The 15,310-nt window shown below is 41.2% G+C and overlaps 1 protein-coding gene across 2 annotated transcripts in view; it reads right to left on the bottom strand.

The window, feature by feature from the left end:
* CRYL1 (crystallin lambda 1) overlaps positions 1 to 14,725 on the bottom strand; it is a 112,464-nt gene extending 97,739 nt beyond the window's left edge. Inside the window, exons 1-2 of one of the 2 annotated variants that reach the window (XM_054577441.1) lie at positions 14,601 to 14,725; positions 6,479 to 6,586 (exon numbers count right to left, since the gene is read on the bottom strand). In XM_054577441.1, coding sequence (XP_054433416.1) covers positions 6,479 to 6,586; positions 14,601 to 14,641 — 149 coding nt within the window. In that variant the 5' untranslated portion in view covers positions 14,642 to 14,725. The remainder of the gene's footprint in view (positions 1 to 6,478; positions 6,587 to 14,600) is intronic. The other variant, XM_054577440.1, reaches the window with a different exon arrangement.
* Between the last annotated feature and the right edge of the window lie 585 nt (positions 14,726 to 15,310).

The following is a 15,310-nucleotide window of genomic DNA, read 5'->3' as shown; positions in this document are numbered from 1 at the left end:
ATTGTACATAGGATAATGATGCCTTAGTCCCCTTCAAAGTAGGCATCTTGGGACCTCACACAGTTCCCTCAATCCCCATCAGCTACCCTGTCATATTTTCCTGAATCTCATCGACAGCCTGAAATCTCTTCCCTTTCAAAGCTGACTTTAGTTTTGGAAAAAGCTAGAAGTCACAGGGCACCAAAACTGGGCTGTAGGGGGGCTGAGTCACCTGGGTAATTTGAAGTTTCACCAAAATACCCTCCATGATTTGTGATGTACGAGCACTGTTGTGATCAAACTACCAATCACCAGTTGCCCATAGCTGCAGCCTTCTGAATCATCTGAATAGTTTCCGTGGAGGAATGTTCAAGCTTAACGCAAAATTGGATGCAGATTGATTCATTGCTCTACTTGCTCAATCATTTTGAGTGTGACAGCCACACAGTACACATGCTCACTCAATGGCGTCTCCTGTCCCCACTGATTAGTAAGGTTGTTATTGTTCATGCATGTGCAATCCAGCCCACTCCCTGTGGCTGCCAGGTTACACCAATGTCACACAAATTGTTCTCATTATACTAACAATGGTTGGACTTTTACCGAATGGACCTCGTATGAGGCCAGCATTACCATCAACTACCATTTCCAAAATAGGGTTTGCTCTTCTTTCTCCTACACAAACCACTTAATGTAGGAATAAAAAAATTTTTAACTAAGCAGGTGGAATTTTACTTATTTAGTAATGCCATGAATTCCTTCAGGTTCTGTACAACTGTATTCCCAATAATTTTTCATTACCAATAAGTTACTTCCTATTGTTCCCTACATCTCCTACATGAAATCAAATACCGAGTTCTTCGTGCTACCTTGTTCCCTATCCCTATGCCTTTTAAAAACACTCTGACTCAGTCTGATGAAAGCCTTTTACCTCTTGGTTCCTTTCTTATGATTAATCAAAGTTCTCTCAAGAGGTATGTACCATTGACCCTTGAACAATGATGGGATTGGGAGACTGACACACACACCCCCAGTCAAAACTCCACATACAACTTTTGACTCCCCCAAAACTTAAACCATCCCTCAATATGCATGGGGATTGGCTCTAGGATCCCTGCAGATAACAAAATCTGTGGATGCTCAAGTCCCCTTTATAGTATGGCACAGATCAATGCATACAGTCAGTTTTCAGCATCCTCATACTCCCAACCATGGATCAAGAACAGTACAGGTATTTACTGAAAAAACCTACATATAAACAGATCCACATAGTTCAAACCCATGTTGCATCAACTGTACTTTCTTCTGCATTACAGCAGAACATGTGGCTTTTGAGCTGTTATTATTGAGGTTTAAAATTTATCTAAAGACTTTTCAAGATTTTGACTTACAACATTATGGTGGACCAGAACCTCTGAAGGGCATCTCTTTATAAAATCACAGGATCCTGCATAAGAACAATTTTTATGTATCAGGGATTCACAAGAACACAAGTAAGGATAATTTTCAAAGCTCCTCCTTTAATCAAAAAAAAAAAAAGGAAAATAGAAAAAACTCAAAGAAGATATATAAATGGCAAATAAGCATGTGAAAAGGTGCTCACATCATATGTCATCAGGGAAGTTCAAATTAAAATGTGCTACCACTACATGCCTATCAAAATAGCCAAAATCCAGAATACTGACAGCACCAAATGCTGGGGAGAATGTGGAATAACAAGAACTCATTAATTGCTACTGGAAATGCAAAATGGCGCAGCCACTTTGAAAGACAGTTTGGTGGCTTCTTACAAAATTAAACATACTCTTACCATACGGTCCAGCATTTGCACTCCTCAGGATTTACCCAAAAGATGTGAAATGTTTGTCCACACCAAAACCTGTACATAGATGCTTTGTTCATGACTGTCAAACTTGGAAGCAACCAAAATGTCTTTCAATAGCTGAGTGGATAAGATAACTCTAGTACATCCAGACAATGGAATATTATTCAGCTAAAAGTAACAAGCTAGCAGTCTTGACAGGGGAAGGGAGAGAAGCTGGAGACTGAGTTCAATCACCAATGGCCAATGATTTAGTCAATTATGCCTATGAAATAAAGCCTATATAAAACCGCAAAACGACAGGGTTCAGGGATCTTCTGGGTTGGTGAACACAGGGAGATTTGGGGAGAGTGGCACTCCCAGAGAGCATAGAAGGTCAACACTCCTTTCCGCAAACCTTGCTCCAGGCATCTCTCCATCTTGCTGTTCCTGAGTTTATCTCTTTATAATAAACAGGTGACCTAATAAGCACACTTGCAGCCCATGTTCTGTGAGCTTCTCTAGCAAATTAACTGAATCTAAGCAGTGATGGTGGGAGACTCTGATTTATAGCCAATTGGTCAGAAGCCCAGGTTACAACCTAGACTCTGAAGTGGAGGATGATGGTCTTGTGGAACTGAGCCCTTAGCTTGTGAAATCTGATGCTGTCTCCATGCAAACTGATTGTAAGACACCCAGCTGGTGTCAGAGAATTGCATGGTGGCATGGAGGGAAAACCCACAGGTCAAAATTTCAACCATTTAACATGGAGCTCAAGAAACTTTTTCTGTAAAAGGCCACATAATAATACATTAGGCTTTGTGGCTGCATAAGGTCTCCGTTACATATTCTTCTTTTATTTTATAAACCTTAAAAATATAAAACCAATCTTAGCTCATGGGAAACACAAAACAGGCTGTAGCCCAGGTGTGGCCGACTGCTGGAGTCTTCAAATCCTGATATGACACACCGTATGTTCCAGGAATTCATTTTGGACAACCTACTTCTCACTCTTTCCTCTCCCTGTAGAATGTGAGTCCCCAAGACCAGAAACCTTAGTCTACTGTGTTTACTACTAAACTCCTAGGGCTAAGACGCACATAGGAGGTGCTCAATCAGCAATTTTTAATGAATGAAAGTAGGAATCAGTCAGGAAAAAGAAAATGTTTTATTTAAAGTCCCCAATGACTTTTATAGTGGAGGCCATCTGCGTTCCACCCAAATCTCTGAATCCCTTTAATCAGCAGTGGGTGTCAACCCCCAGCTTTTGAATTCTTCGGTGCTAAAGGTTCCTGCCTGCCCTCTCCCTCTGAGTGGACCTAGACTGGACCTGGACCGGAGGCCTGGAAGTACCTGAGTTCACACCAACCAAGGAAGGTCCATATGGGAATATGAAAGCTAAGCTCTCTTACATTCAGGGGTGACAGGTTGTGCAGAGTACTTCATGCTCCAGAACTACCCTGGGAATCTTGATGAGCCTGGCACTTTGGAAATCAAGCCCTCAGCTGGCTTCTTTGTCTTCCTTATGCTGTCCCCTCAATCCCACACTGGCTTCTCCTGGGAGCACTTCCTTAATCAACCACTGGCTCATGAACCTTCATCTCAGGACCTGCTCCTGAGATTCCAATCTAAGACAACCTCAGGTATTATAGTATAAGACAATGTGTATTAAATGCTCAAAAATCTGAAAAGTGGAACCACAAAGAATGAGCAAACAATGAGAAACTATTAAAAATAAACAGATATATCTGGAAAAGAAGCAAAGTGAACTTCTAAAATGAAAATTTAATTATTGAAATAAACTTAGTGGATAGTTAACATAACAGATTAGACAGCTAAACCTAGAGTGAGTGAACTGGAAGAAAGACCTAAAAAGTGTACCCAGAATATATTCCAAAGAGAGGGGAGAAAGAAAGTATAAAGGAGAGCTTAAAAGATATTAAGTTAGTTCAATACCAGAAGGAAAAATAGGCCCAGCAATCTCACTTGTCAGTAGGTACCCTGTAGACATTCTTGGACTTACGCACTGAGCGACATATGCCCCAAACTGGAAACAGCTCTAATGTTCATCAAAAGGATAAAAGAGAAATAAATTATAGCAAAGTCACACAGTAGAATATTATAGTAATGAAAATAGATGTACTATAGCTGCAAGCAACAACACAGATGAATCTCAACAATATTTTCATAAAGCATAAAAATGAACAAAACTAAACCATATATCATTTAGGAATACCTATATATTATAAAACTATTTTTTAGGCAAGGTAATGGTAAATACAAAGTAAGCGGTATTTGTTGCTTCTAGTGGGAAGGCAGAAAGATCAAACCCACAAAGTGTACAGAGGGTACTGATAATGTTCTCAAGTTGGGTAGTAGGTTTATAAATGTTCATTTTATTGTATTCTTCATAAACTACCGTAAGTGATCTGAGTGCATGTATCATTAAGTTATATTTATAGTAGTAGTTGCAGGATCTCTATAAAGCAAATAGTTGAACACTGAAGAGCTCAGACTCACCCTTAACATGCAAATAGATTGACTCATTTACTGATTGGTACTTAGGCTGTTTTCAGCACTTGGCTATTGTATGTAGTGATGCTATGAACACAGGGGTGCATTAATTCTTTTGAATTGGTGATTCAGGACTCTTAGGGTACATTCCCAGCAGCAGAATCACTGGGTCAAAAGGCAGTTCCATTTTTAGTTTTTGAGGGAATTCCATACTATTTTCCACAGTGGCTGCACCAGTCTGCATTCCCACCAACAGTGCCCTAGGGTTCCCTTTTCTCCACAGCCTCGCCAGCACCTGTTGTTTGTTGATTTGTTCATGACGGCCATTCTGACTGGTGTGAGGTGGTACCTCATTGCGGTTTTAATTTTCATCTCTCTGATGGCTAGTGATGTTGAGCATCTTTTCCATGTCTATGGGCCATTCAGTTATGCCCTCCTTGAAGAAGTGTCTATTCAAGTCCTTTGTCCAATTTTTAATCAGATAGTTTGTCTTCCTGGTATTGTATAAGTTTTTAATATATTTGGAGATCAAATCCTTGTCCGATGTATCATTGGCAAATATGTTCTCCCATACAGTCAGTTCTCTGTTCATTCTGATGATGGTTTCTTTAGCCATGCAGAAGCTTTTTAGTTTGATGTATTCCCATTTGTTTATTTTTTCCTTTATTTCCCTTGCCCTAGGACCCACAGACCTGGATAACAGTGTGGGAACTGACTGTGCGAGTAGGGCTTGGAATGGGCAGTGGAGGGCAAGGGGGGAAAACTGGGACAACTTTAATTACTATTCTGTAACAGAATAGTCATTAAAAATGATTTAAAAAAAAAAAACAAGCCAAGTAGATAGACCAGAGCTAAAATCTTTTATCTTACTGGGTCTGTGAACAGGTTACTGACCATTAATAGACCTAACTGTTCTCATAAAATGGCAATAATATCTGCTTCATAGGGTTTACTATGAGAATTAATATGGTAAGATAACTAGACCATAAGCTCCATGGTGGACAGGACTGTATCTGACTTAGTCCTCTGAATATCCTTTGTAAATAGCACATGCCTGGAATTTAGTAGGTGTTTATGTCAATTCCTCTTCCTCCCATAACAGTTCATAATAAAGCATTGGTGCCGGGAGCAGGGAGGGCTTTATAGTTCTTGTTTCTTTTCTTTTATAGTGGTCCTTTCTTTTTTTTTTTTTTTTTTTTGGTTTTTGTTTGGTTTGTTTTTTTAAATAGACATTTTATCTTGATATTGGCTGCATGTCACTATATGTACGAAGCAATTTGACTTCTCTGGGTTTTAGGTTCTTAATCTGTTACACCACAGAATTGGACTCAGGTATATAATTCTTTGATGCCTATAGCCTGATATCATACCCTACATATTAGTCTTATCATAGAGTAAATGATAAAGCATATTTCAGTTATACAAAAATGAAAATTCAGGTTACATATTCATGGACAACCCCCAAAGAAGGATAATAACCACCTAAACAAAACAACATCTGAGATGGTCAAATTGTGTTCAGTGACCGTCATCTCAGGTAAAGGGAATCTCAGTACCTTGCCTTCCAGCACATTGCATTAGCTTGGCTCTTCTATCTCTGACCTCCCCATTCTCATCCTTTCCCCTTTGGCTCCTATTCTTCTTCAACACCCTATGGTTACATCTAAAATTCACCCCTCAGCATCTGGTAAGCTCATCTATTCTCATACCTTTATCTACTACAGGTATCATGGTTAACCTGAGTCCTGCAGTAATTAGATCAATAGGTCAAAATAAATCTCAGGACCTCTGTTCCCAAAAGGTATTGCCCATGCAGTTGTGACTCTCACTTGGTGAAAGCCAGCTCGCCTGCCCAGAGAGAAGGTAGGACACCCAAACCTGCAGCCCTGTGGAACACAGCAAGAGTTTACAAACCCACTCAGGTTGGCAGCCTGAGATTTATATTCAGTTCCCTTACTCTCATCACACATCTTTACAACCTTAAGGGTCCTTTCCTAACAACTTGAGCCCCTTCTTAAATTCATGTCTCAACTGCTGTAGGCCTGGTCTTTACCAGCTCAATGGCAATGTAACGGCTGTGCAGTGAAAGAGCAAAGTCACAGATGTTGATGGCCTTGGGCATGTGATAAATCTCCTCTGAAAGCAACAGAGTCAGTGCTCCTCCCAGAGGTTCCAGCCACTTACCTGATGTTTTCCAGGGCGTTTGTTATCTGCTGTTGCTCAATGTCATACAGTTTCACCCTGTAGCCTCCACTGGCAAACAACATGGCCCAGCTTCTTCCAATGAGGCCACTAAAGGGAGAGAAAATCCAGGGAGGCTGCCAGTTAACTTAGTAACTGAACAGTTTTTCATTCTTAACCCAGAATAATTTTTTAAAAATTATTCAGCATCCCATTCTTAAAGTATTAAATGTCTTAAAATTACACATTTTGATTCCTGGATTGATTTTAAATGTTTTGTTTCCATGAGGAGCTCCTGAATCCTCGACTCCAGTCCAGCATTAATATTGCACATGGAGCACCATCAGACAGGCAGTTAATATGCACTCACACTGAAACAAAAAGTTACAGTAGGGAGGTGGCAGGGTGTCCTGCACATGACAGACGCCTATGGGAACCTCCATCTGAGCACTGTCTTAGGCAAGTCGCTTACCCTGAAGACCAGGTAATAGTTCCCCTGTCTCTTTAAATAAATAATTAACTTCTATCACCACCGGCACTGGAGCATGTATTAGGTACCAGGCAACATTAAACATGTTATATGTCTCACCTCTGTTAATCTTTACAACAATCCTACAAGGTCAGTGCTATTATTATTCCATTTTATACAAAGGAGAACTGAGGCATGGGTGGATCAAGATGATCCATACAGCCTTTAAGTTCTGGAGCTGAGGCAGCCCCAGCAGTCTGACTCTTGAGTCCTTACCACTACATTATGCCCACTGTTTCAGATATATTGGAAATAAAAGGACAGATGAATGTATTAAATGATATTATAGGGTTACATTCAGCAAATTGCAGAATCCGGGAAATTTACAACAAATGACCCATGTTCTCCAACAAATAAACTGCTAGGTCCCAAACCATTTCTCAAGAGTTATGTTTGCAGAGCAATGTCAATGACAAATAGCAAGCTTGCTTACCTCTTACTATAAAAACGGTGGCTTTCTCAAGTTCAATGTCCCTCCCCTCAAACATACTCACTGAATCTGCAGGTGTTCACCTGGCCCCTCACTTTGCCCCCATGGGACTTGGGGAGAAGGAGGACCAATGTTAAGTGTAATATTCATGCTGCCTGCTGTGCTGTGATTTATAAAGTCCTTTGTCTCTGACCCTGGAGTCTCACATCCTCTGCCAGCATCCAGGAAACAGTAACCAGCTAAGTTTACTTAGCTTGCGGATGGCCTGAATGTATAATAAATGCATGCTTGTCTCAGTTGTGGTGTTATTTCACTGTAGCAATTATATGAGCTGCTTTGGGGAAGGGAGGCTAGAATAGCAGTGACAGGGTGGGCTCCAGAAAGCATTCTCCCACTCCATTCCCCCCACCCCCACTTCCTCTTTATTCAGCTAATCTGTTGTTCAGGTTCCAAGCATAGGAAGGGCCTGGCACCAGAGATAGTTACAGTCCCCACAGCTTCTGTCATAGCTTCTGAGCCCAAGTGATTGAAGGAGAGAGCCTGAAAAATACTAATGCCACAGAAGTGCTATCTGAGCTTCTAACTCTCACATGATACTCACTTAAGTTAAGCCTTTAATATGTATAAGGGTCATTAAGACTACCATGTTCTTAAAAGGTTTCTTATGTGAAGCCATTTAGTAAGAAAGTACAGTAAAAACAACTGAAATAACCTCTACTGAACTTCTAAAGAAGGGAGAGGGATTACACAGTAGATTTTACTCCACATTCTTCTACAATAGTAAATGTTTTAAAATTAAAATTTACACATCAAGTGCCTATAAATTTTTTATGAAATGCTCTGTGCTCTGAACCTGCACTGTCCAATGACAGACTCTAGCCACATGTGGCCATGTAATTAAAAATAAATAAATTTTAAAACTCAGCTTAAAACACATCTCAAGTACTCAACAGCCACATGTGATAGTGGCTACCACCTTGGACGGCAAGGGTATATAGAAGGTATTTCCATCTTTACAGAATGTTTCACTGGACTAAGTTGTCTAGAACACATGAAGAAAAAAAGAAACTCAAGAGTTTTGAGAGAGGCAGTCCTGCATGAACACATCTTTCTCTTCTTCGAAAACAATCAATCTCTCTTTCTCCCCGCTCCCACCCCCGCCCGCCAGAACAGGAAGATGGTTAGTTAGAAGGCCAATTAATATTCACCAGTTGTCCCAATTGACCAGCCATTAACTTTAAACATTTTTCCTCCTATTACCTTTACCATAACAGTTGAAACATATGGTGACTTATTTACCCATAAAAGGAGCCCTTAATGCAGCCTAAGCTTGAATGAAGAATACTTTCACAGTGGGGTTTACAATGGTGTATTCACTGTGATAACCGTCGAGCTTTATATACAGGATTTCTGCACTTTGCTGTACTTAAGACATAGGACATAAAAATATTTCTGAAAAAGGGAATTTTCTTTACTCCAACAAAATGACTCATCCATACATGTAAAAGCCTTTGCCCACATGCTGATCAGACACCTGTCCCTGACTTCCTGAGGAATGAGCGCTCCAACTGGCCTTTAAAGCAACAATCTGTCTATTGGGTCCCCTGGCACCCTGTGTCCACCACACAGTGAAACTGAGAGAACTGGTGCAAAGGAAAAGTGAACTGCAAGTGCCAGGCACGGGGAACTGGAAAAGCTGAACAAAGGTAGAAGAGTGAGGTGCTTCAGCTGGTCTCTTTATAAAAGCCCAAAGTGCTATAGCTGCTGTTAAGACTTTCCATAAAGGAAAACATAACACATTCATCTCATTCAGTAAAACTCCTTCTACAACTTGACTTGCTTTTTCAAGATAAGTCTAAGCACCTCTCAAATGAGTCTGCACTGCAGTGGCAGCCACAAAGGAAGGGGAGAAGGCAGCTTTCTGAAGATCTGCTTTCTTAATTAACAAAGGTTACATCATTACTTAAACCCACATGTCCAGGACAGTAGCCACCAGCCAAATGAGGCTGTTAAGCACTTGGCAAGTGGCTAATGAAAAATTCCTAAACAGAAACCTCATTTAAAATGAAGTTGGGAAGCCAAAGGGGCACTCTAATGCCTGAGATGGCAGAGCCCAACAGGAAGAACTCTTTACAGATCCCCAACTTCCTCTTCTCCTCTACAAAAGAGTGTCCCTCTCCTTTTTTCTCAGGACTTGTCTGTGCTTTGCAAGAAGACCACAGATACTGAATTGCAAGTCTTTGTTGTTCTGAATAAACCTATTTTGCTGGAGAAACATCTGGCTATTTCTTTAAGGTCAAGCACCAGAATGAAGTGAGGCGTATTGCAGGTGTCAAATATACACTGGATTTTGAAGACAATACCCCCCAAAAAGTAAATTATTTTGTTATTAATATTTTATGTGAAATATTAATATTTATAATTTATAAATTACATGTTGAAATAATACTCTGGAAATATTATGCTAATTAAACTTATTAAAATTAATTTCATCTTTTCTTTTTACTTTTTTAAGTTAACTAAGAGAAAATTTAATTATGTATGTGACTTGCATTTGTGGCTCACATTATTTTTCTAAAGGTCAGTGGTCACTTAAACAATTACCTAGTGTTATAATTCATTCATTCCTCTCAGTAGTTAGTTTGTATCAGGAAACCTAGTCCCACTCTCGGCTCTTCTATATGCTAAAATCACCCAGAAGTTTGTCACATCTCCAAGGGGGCTACATGCAGTAGGGAGAGGGGAATATTCACACTTAAACACTAGTTTCCAATATTTCCATCAAAGACATTTTTACAATACTCCAAGCCACGATGGTCCTCATGTTTGAACAGTGTTTGCCAAATAAACTGATCTTAACTTTGTTTGTGGCAAAAAGAGTCACCATAAGACAAATGTCCAAGAAGAAATAATATTTATAATATATAAATATACAAAAGTTCCTATAAACCCAGAAGTAAAAGATGAATGCAACAAACATGAGGGGAAAAGCCTTTAAAAAAGTGTATGAACAGGCAATAACTAAGTTGAAAGCAGATTCTACTGTTAGTCTAATAATAGCAAATAAGATATAGATCAGAATGGCAGAAATTAAAAAGACTGACAATGCTTCATGTTGCTGACATTTCTCCACATGTTGCATTGTGGAGAAATGAACATACAAAAAATCTTGGGGGGATAAAACTGATGTAAAGTATCTGGAGGCAATCTAACACCCCGTATCAAAACTGTAAGCATTTGTAATATTTGACCCAGACATTTTACTTCTGGAATTTATTTTAAGTTCCTATGGGCAATGCACAAAGATATTTATTCACAGTAAAATTTATATAAGCAAAAAAACCCCAAAAAACAGCAACAAAAACCCAACCATCTAATATTCAGAATTGGTGAAGTTGTACATTGAAAAAGCAAATATAACAATTTCTTTACAATTGTTGAATACAGGTGAGTGTGTCGGTATTCTTTTTTCTATACTTTGAACTTTCCTGTGTGTTTGAGAATTTTTATTTAAAAAACTTGGGAAATTAGTTGTAACCCATATAACAGGCATTAAAGACAAAGTAGTATTTATTTTTACTGTATTGCCCACATTCCCCTATAGGACCAAGAGCAGAAGGCCAATTCCCGGGATCCCTTCACCCCACCACACACACATAGTCACTGATGACTGGATGTGAAGTGAACACATGACTTGTAGCAGCCCAAATGGCTTATCAGCATTCAATGATATCTGTAGCCTGGCCTGCATGGAGAAACTGAACCAATCAGGTTTCCTCTCCTGAACACTGGGCCCAAAATATGGAAACTGTAAGTCAGTAACAGGAACTAGAGTTGAAAGATTATGATGTTGGGGTTGCAGAAATATGCAAGATAAAGAAGTGAGGGAGTGGGAAGAAAGGTGAGCATTACAGGCAAGGGGAATGTACAGAGCTAACTAATGCAGAGAGAGGTACAAAGATTGCACAAACTACACAGACTGAGAAGAAAAGTTCATGGACTTGGTTTCTCTTGGGCTTTCTTGTCCTCAGTATTAACTTACATCAGACCCAAATGCCATTAGCTTCCTGTCATTAGAGCCAGTGACATCTTATTAACTTCTAAAACCTTAGGTACCTGGGAACCACATAATGGGCCCTTACCATTCTGGCAATTCTAATATGCTTTAAAGCTCCTAAGTTTATAAAAATTTATTGTTACACTGCAGCAAGAGAGAAAAGTTAAGCAATAAAACTTGTTCAGTTCTATTTTTATCATTGATGGCATTTAGGTTTGAATAAATCCACTCTAGATAATTTTTAAAGTATCTTTCCATTTTACAGCCACTTTATTCACTTGGCAAAAGCTCAAGTAAAACTGTTACTACACTCCTGATCTAAGTAGGTGATGGGATATTTGCCAATAAGAACTATTAAAAATTTCCTAGAAAGAGCACATTTAGTGTCTGAGCTGACTTAAGTAACTGGGACATTCTACAGTTTGCTGTGTGTTTTGTGTGTCTCTATGTGTGTGTGTATCCATGTTAATGCAAAAACTAGCATGAAAATACATAGAGTAGCACTTTGAAAAAATTCATGCCTCAAAAAGCTTCTTACAAAAAATGTAGTTACCTCAAAGTAAAATTTTAGAATAGAAAAAAAAAGGAGACTAGTTCAAGGATGCATTACTTGATGATATAAAACAACATCCTAACAAGCCCTTCACACTGCACATGTTTTTTAAAAATGCAATCTCTGTTATAAACATTCAAACATCTATCTACTAGGACTAGGTATGGTGGATACACAACCAGTGATGATACAGTTTGTACTCTAAGGGGAAGGTCCCAGCAGCAGAACATTTCCTGGAGGAGATGGTCCCTCAGCTCGGTCCTGAAGGAGTGTGCCCAGTGAAAAGGAGGACCAGGAATATGACAAGGTTGATCTCCCCAACACAGATTCCAATTTTAAACCAAGCCCAAGGCCTAAAATTTGGGAAACACAATGCCATATCAGATGTTGACCTTAAACAAATAGTCAGGTATTTCTCCAGCAAAATGGGTTTATGAACAACAAAGCGTTGCAATTTTGGACATGCAGTCTAATGGCAAAGCACATGTAAATCCAGAGGACAAAGGAGAGGAACAGTCTCCTGCAGAGGAAAGAGAGAGTTCAGAGGGACTTGTTGCAAGCGGAGTCCATTGGTGGAAACTGGGAGTTGAAGTGTAGTGGCTTTTCATTGGCTGAGTGGTTGGTTGTTCACTAGAAGATCCTCCTTCCTCCTGAGGGAGTAACAGAATAGCAAAACTTCCGGCTGGAGATGGAAAGTAGCCTCTTCCTGCTTGGGGTAATTGACATTGAATGATAGGGCATGAGAGCTCCCTCTACAGGCTCTCCTGACTCCAGTTTACAGGAGGTTTCTGTTTAATAAACTTCACAGTTACTGAGAAACATGGTGTTATATACAGGAATAAGAACCACTATAGATGTGTAAGGCCAACAGAAATGAATGCCTAAGGATACCACCCAAATGCAAATCTGTCTTCAGGATAGCCATTTCTACTCCCATTTTTTAAAGCTATCATTACCAGGTTTTCTATGTTCTCACAGCCCTAGACCCCTGTCTTAATTCTTTAAATGCACACCCTTACTCTCTCAAGCCCACCATACTGTAGGGACTTGCTTTGGGGTTCACTGAAAAGCTAAGTGGCCCTGAGGAGGCGTGACCTTTATGAAAAGATCAATGAAGAATTAAATAGAAACTGTATTTCTAACAAGGACTTTTAGGAGGGAGTCTGGTACTGATAGAAAAACAATGGCTCAACAGGCTTCTGAAATTGAAATACTTTGTATCGGTCTGTTGAAATCCAAGAATGAAACTCAACCAGGTTTTAGGAATTTAAATGGATGTTTTTTTAAATTACCTACAGGATCAGGAGAGACAGTGAAAGGGGGAGGGAGAGGAGAAAGGAAGGAATGAGAAAAGGATGAAGGGCAGAAAAGCAGCACTACCCCAGGAGCAGAGATGGGTGTCTGCTTAAGTGCTGAGGATGTGGGTATAGATGAGACTTTCTATCCTGTACTAAGTCCTATGGTCATTATAGTTTGTCATCCTCCGTCTAATTCCTTGTCACCTTCCCTCAGAAAATCAGAAATAAACTCACTTGCCAATCCCAACTCCAACCCGAAACTTTGCTCCTTTCACCTTGATTAGGTGCAGACACGACACCACTCCAAGGCATGGTGGGAGACATACAACACTCAACCCTGGACATCAAAACTGTAAGGCAAACAGAGTCACCACACCTGGCACAAAAGTTACCTGACTCTGCTTGCCTTGCAGTTTTTTTTCCCAATAGTCCTTCACTAGGTAGCCACACCCACCACATGCCTGGAAAGGACAAGGGCAGAGTTAATGCCACTTGCTCTGTGATCAAAAGAAAGCAGACAGAAGGTGTCCGGACTCCTTCCTTTAAAGGACTGTAAAACTGATGCGGGGAGGAGGGGTGTCAGGTAGGCCAACACCTTAGAGGTATAAAGGGACACAAGGCCAACCCCAAAAAGGTGCTTCTAACTATCAATAGCAGGTATCAACATGTAGATAGAGTGCAATGAAAGCTTACCAATGGTAAGGTACACATAAATGTCTTTATTTCAAAAAAAAATAGAAGGAAAATAAACGGTGGGTGCACCAACCAGAACAGTTTGGATGGAATTTAGGCTGTTACACTGACAACCTTAGCAAACTGGGCTCCAGCGTTCCTCTCCGGAAAGCGCTCATTCCTCCCAAGAATTAGACATGCCAGGTGTGTTCGAAAAGCACCTGTTCCCGCTCCCGCGCCTCCGTGCGGATCAGAACACGCTCCCATCAGACCCCCTAGCTGGGTTCTTCCTGTCTCAGTCCCTTAATGGCTGGGAACTCGGGTACCTAAACTGCCTAAGCTTGGTTTTCTCTTGCATAAATGGAAATGGTTAACAACACAGTTTTGCAGACAGACTTTATGTTGCTCACACGGAAAGACTGGCACATCTACTTGGACACGCTAGCAGGTGGGATCACCAGGCGAGTCCCCTAAACCGCTTTAGCGCGCGGCCTGCGCAGTCAGCTTTCTGACCCGCCGCAGCGCGGAGAGAACCCATAGCGTTCTCCACCGCACCCCTCCCGCGGGCCCCGCGGGCCCCGTTTACCTGCCAACGATGATCACCGGGCCAGCCGCCGAGGTAGCCATGCTGGGCAGGGCTGACCAGGAGGCAACCACTGGGACGCGACACAGGCTGGGGGCTCCCGGGGCCGCTCCGCAGCAGCGTCTCGCGCTTGGCCGGCCGTGACCCGCTCCCATTGGCTGCGCTCGGAGTCGAGCGGGACAAATTGGCTTTGGATTGGCCCGGGCATGGCCAGGAGGTGGACACAGTTTCTCGGCCCCCTAAGGGGCGTGGTTGCGTACCCAGCCTCCACCTCCCCGGTGCTTACAAAGTGTGCGCAGGGGTGCGGACGGAGCAGGCCTCGCTAGATCTGTTGGATGAAATGCCGGTGAGAAGCGTGAGGACCAGACACTCGGAGTTCAGTAATTTATTTTTCAACTTTTGACCGTGCACCCTAAACTCAGTGTGTATGTGGGGCATTTCCGGAGTTGGCACAAGGGTCTACCCCAAAGGACTCAAGAAAACTATTGCTGGGATTTCCCGTTTAAAGGTCTTAGTAGCTACTCAGTACAACCCCAGCTCCGGCTTAAAACTAAGGAGGTTACTACTGAGTTTACATGCACAGGCCTTCCCCGCGGATGGAACGTTGGGGCAGCAAGGCAAGCTCCAGACTCAGAAACCTGTGAAACAGGAGGCTGTTTTGATTCCATGACAGTGAGTTAAGGGGTTGTGAGCGGTAGCCTGAGAGGGGGACC

Source organism: Pteronotus mesoamericanus, unplaced genomic scaffold, assembly GCF_021234165.1.
Source record: "Pteronotus mesoamericanus isolate MK-2021 breed Mesoamerican mustached bat unplaced genomic scaffold, CSHL_Meso_final contig_433, whole genome shotgun sequence".
NCBI classification, from domain to species: domain Eukaryota; kingdom Metazoa; phylum Chordata; class Mammalia; order Chiroptera; family Mormoopidae; genus Pteronotus; species Pteronotus mesoamericanus.
The sequence above is the reverse complement of the archived record's forward strand: the minus strand, read 5'-3'. Positions and strand labels throughout refer to the sequence as shown.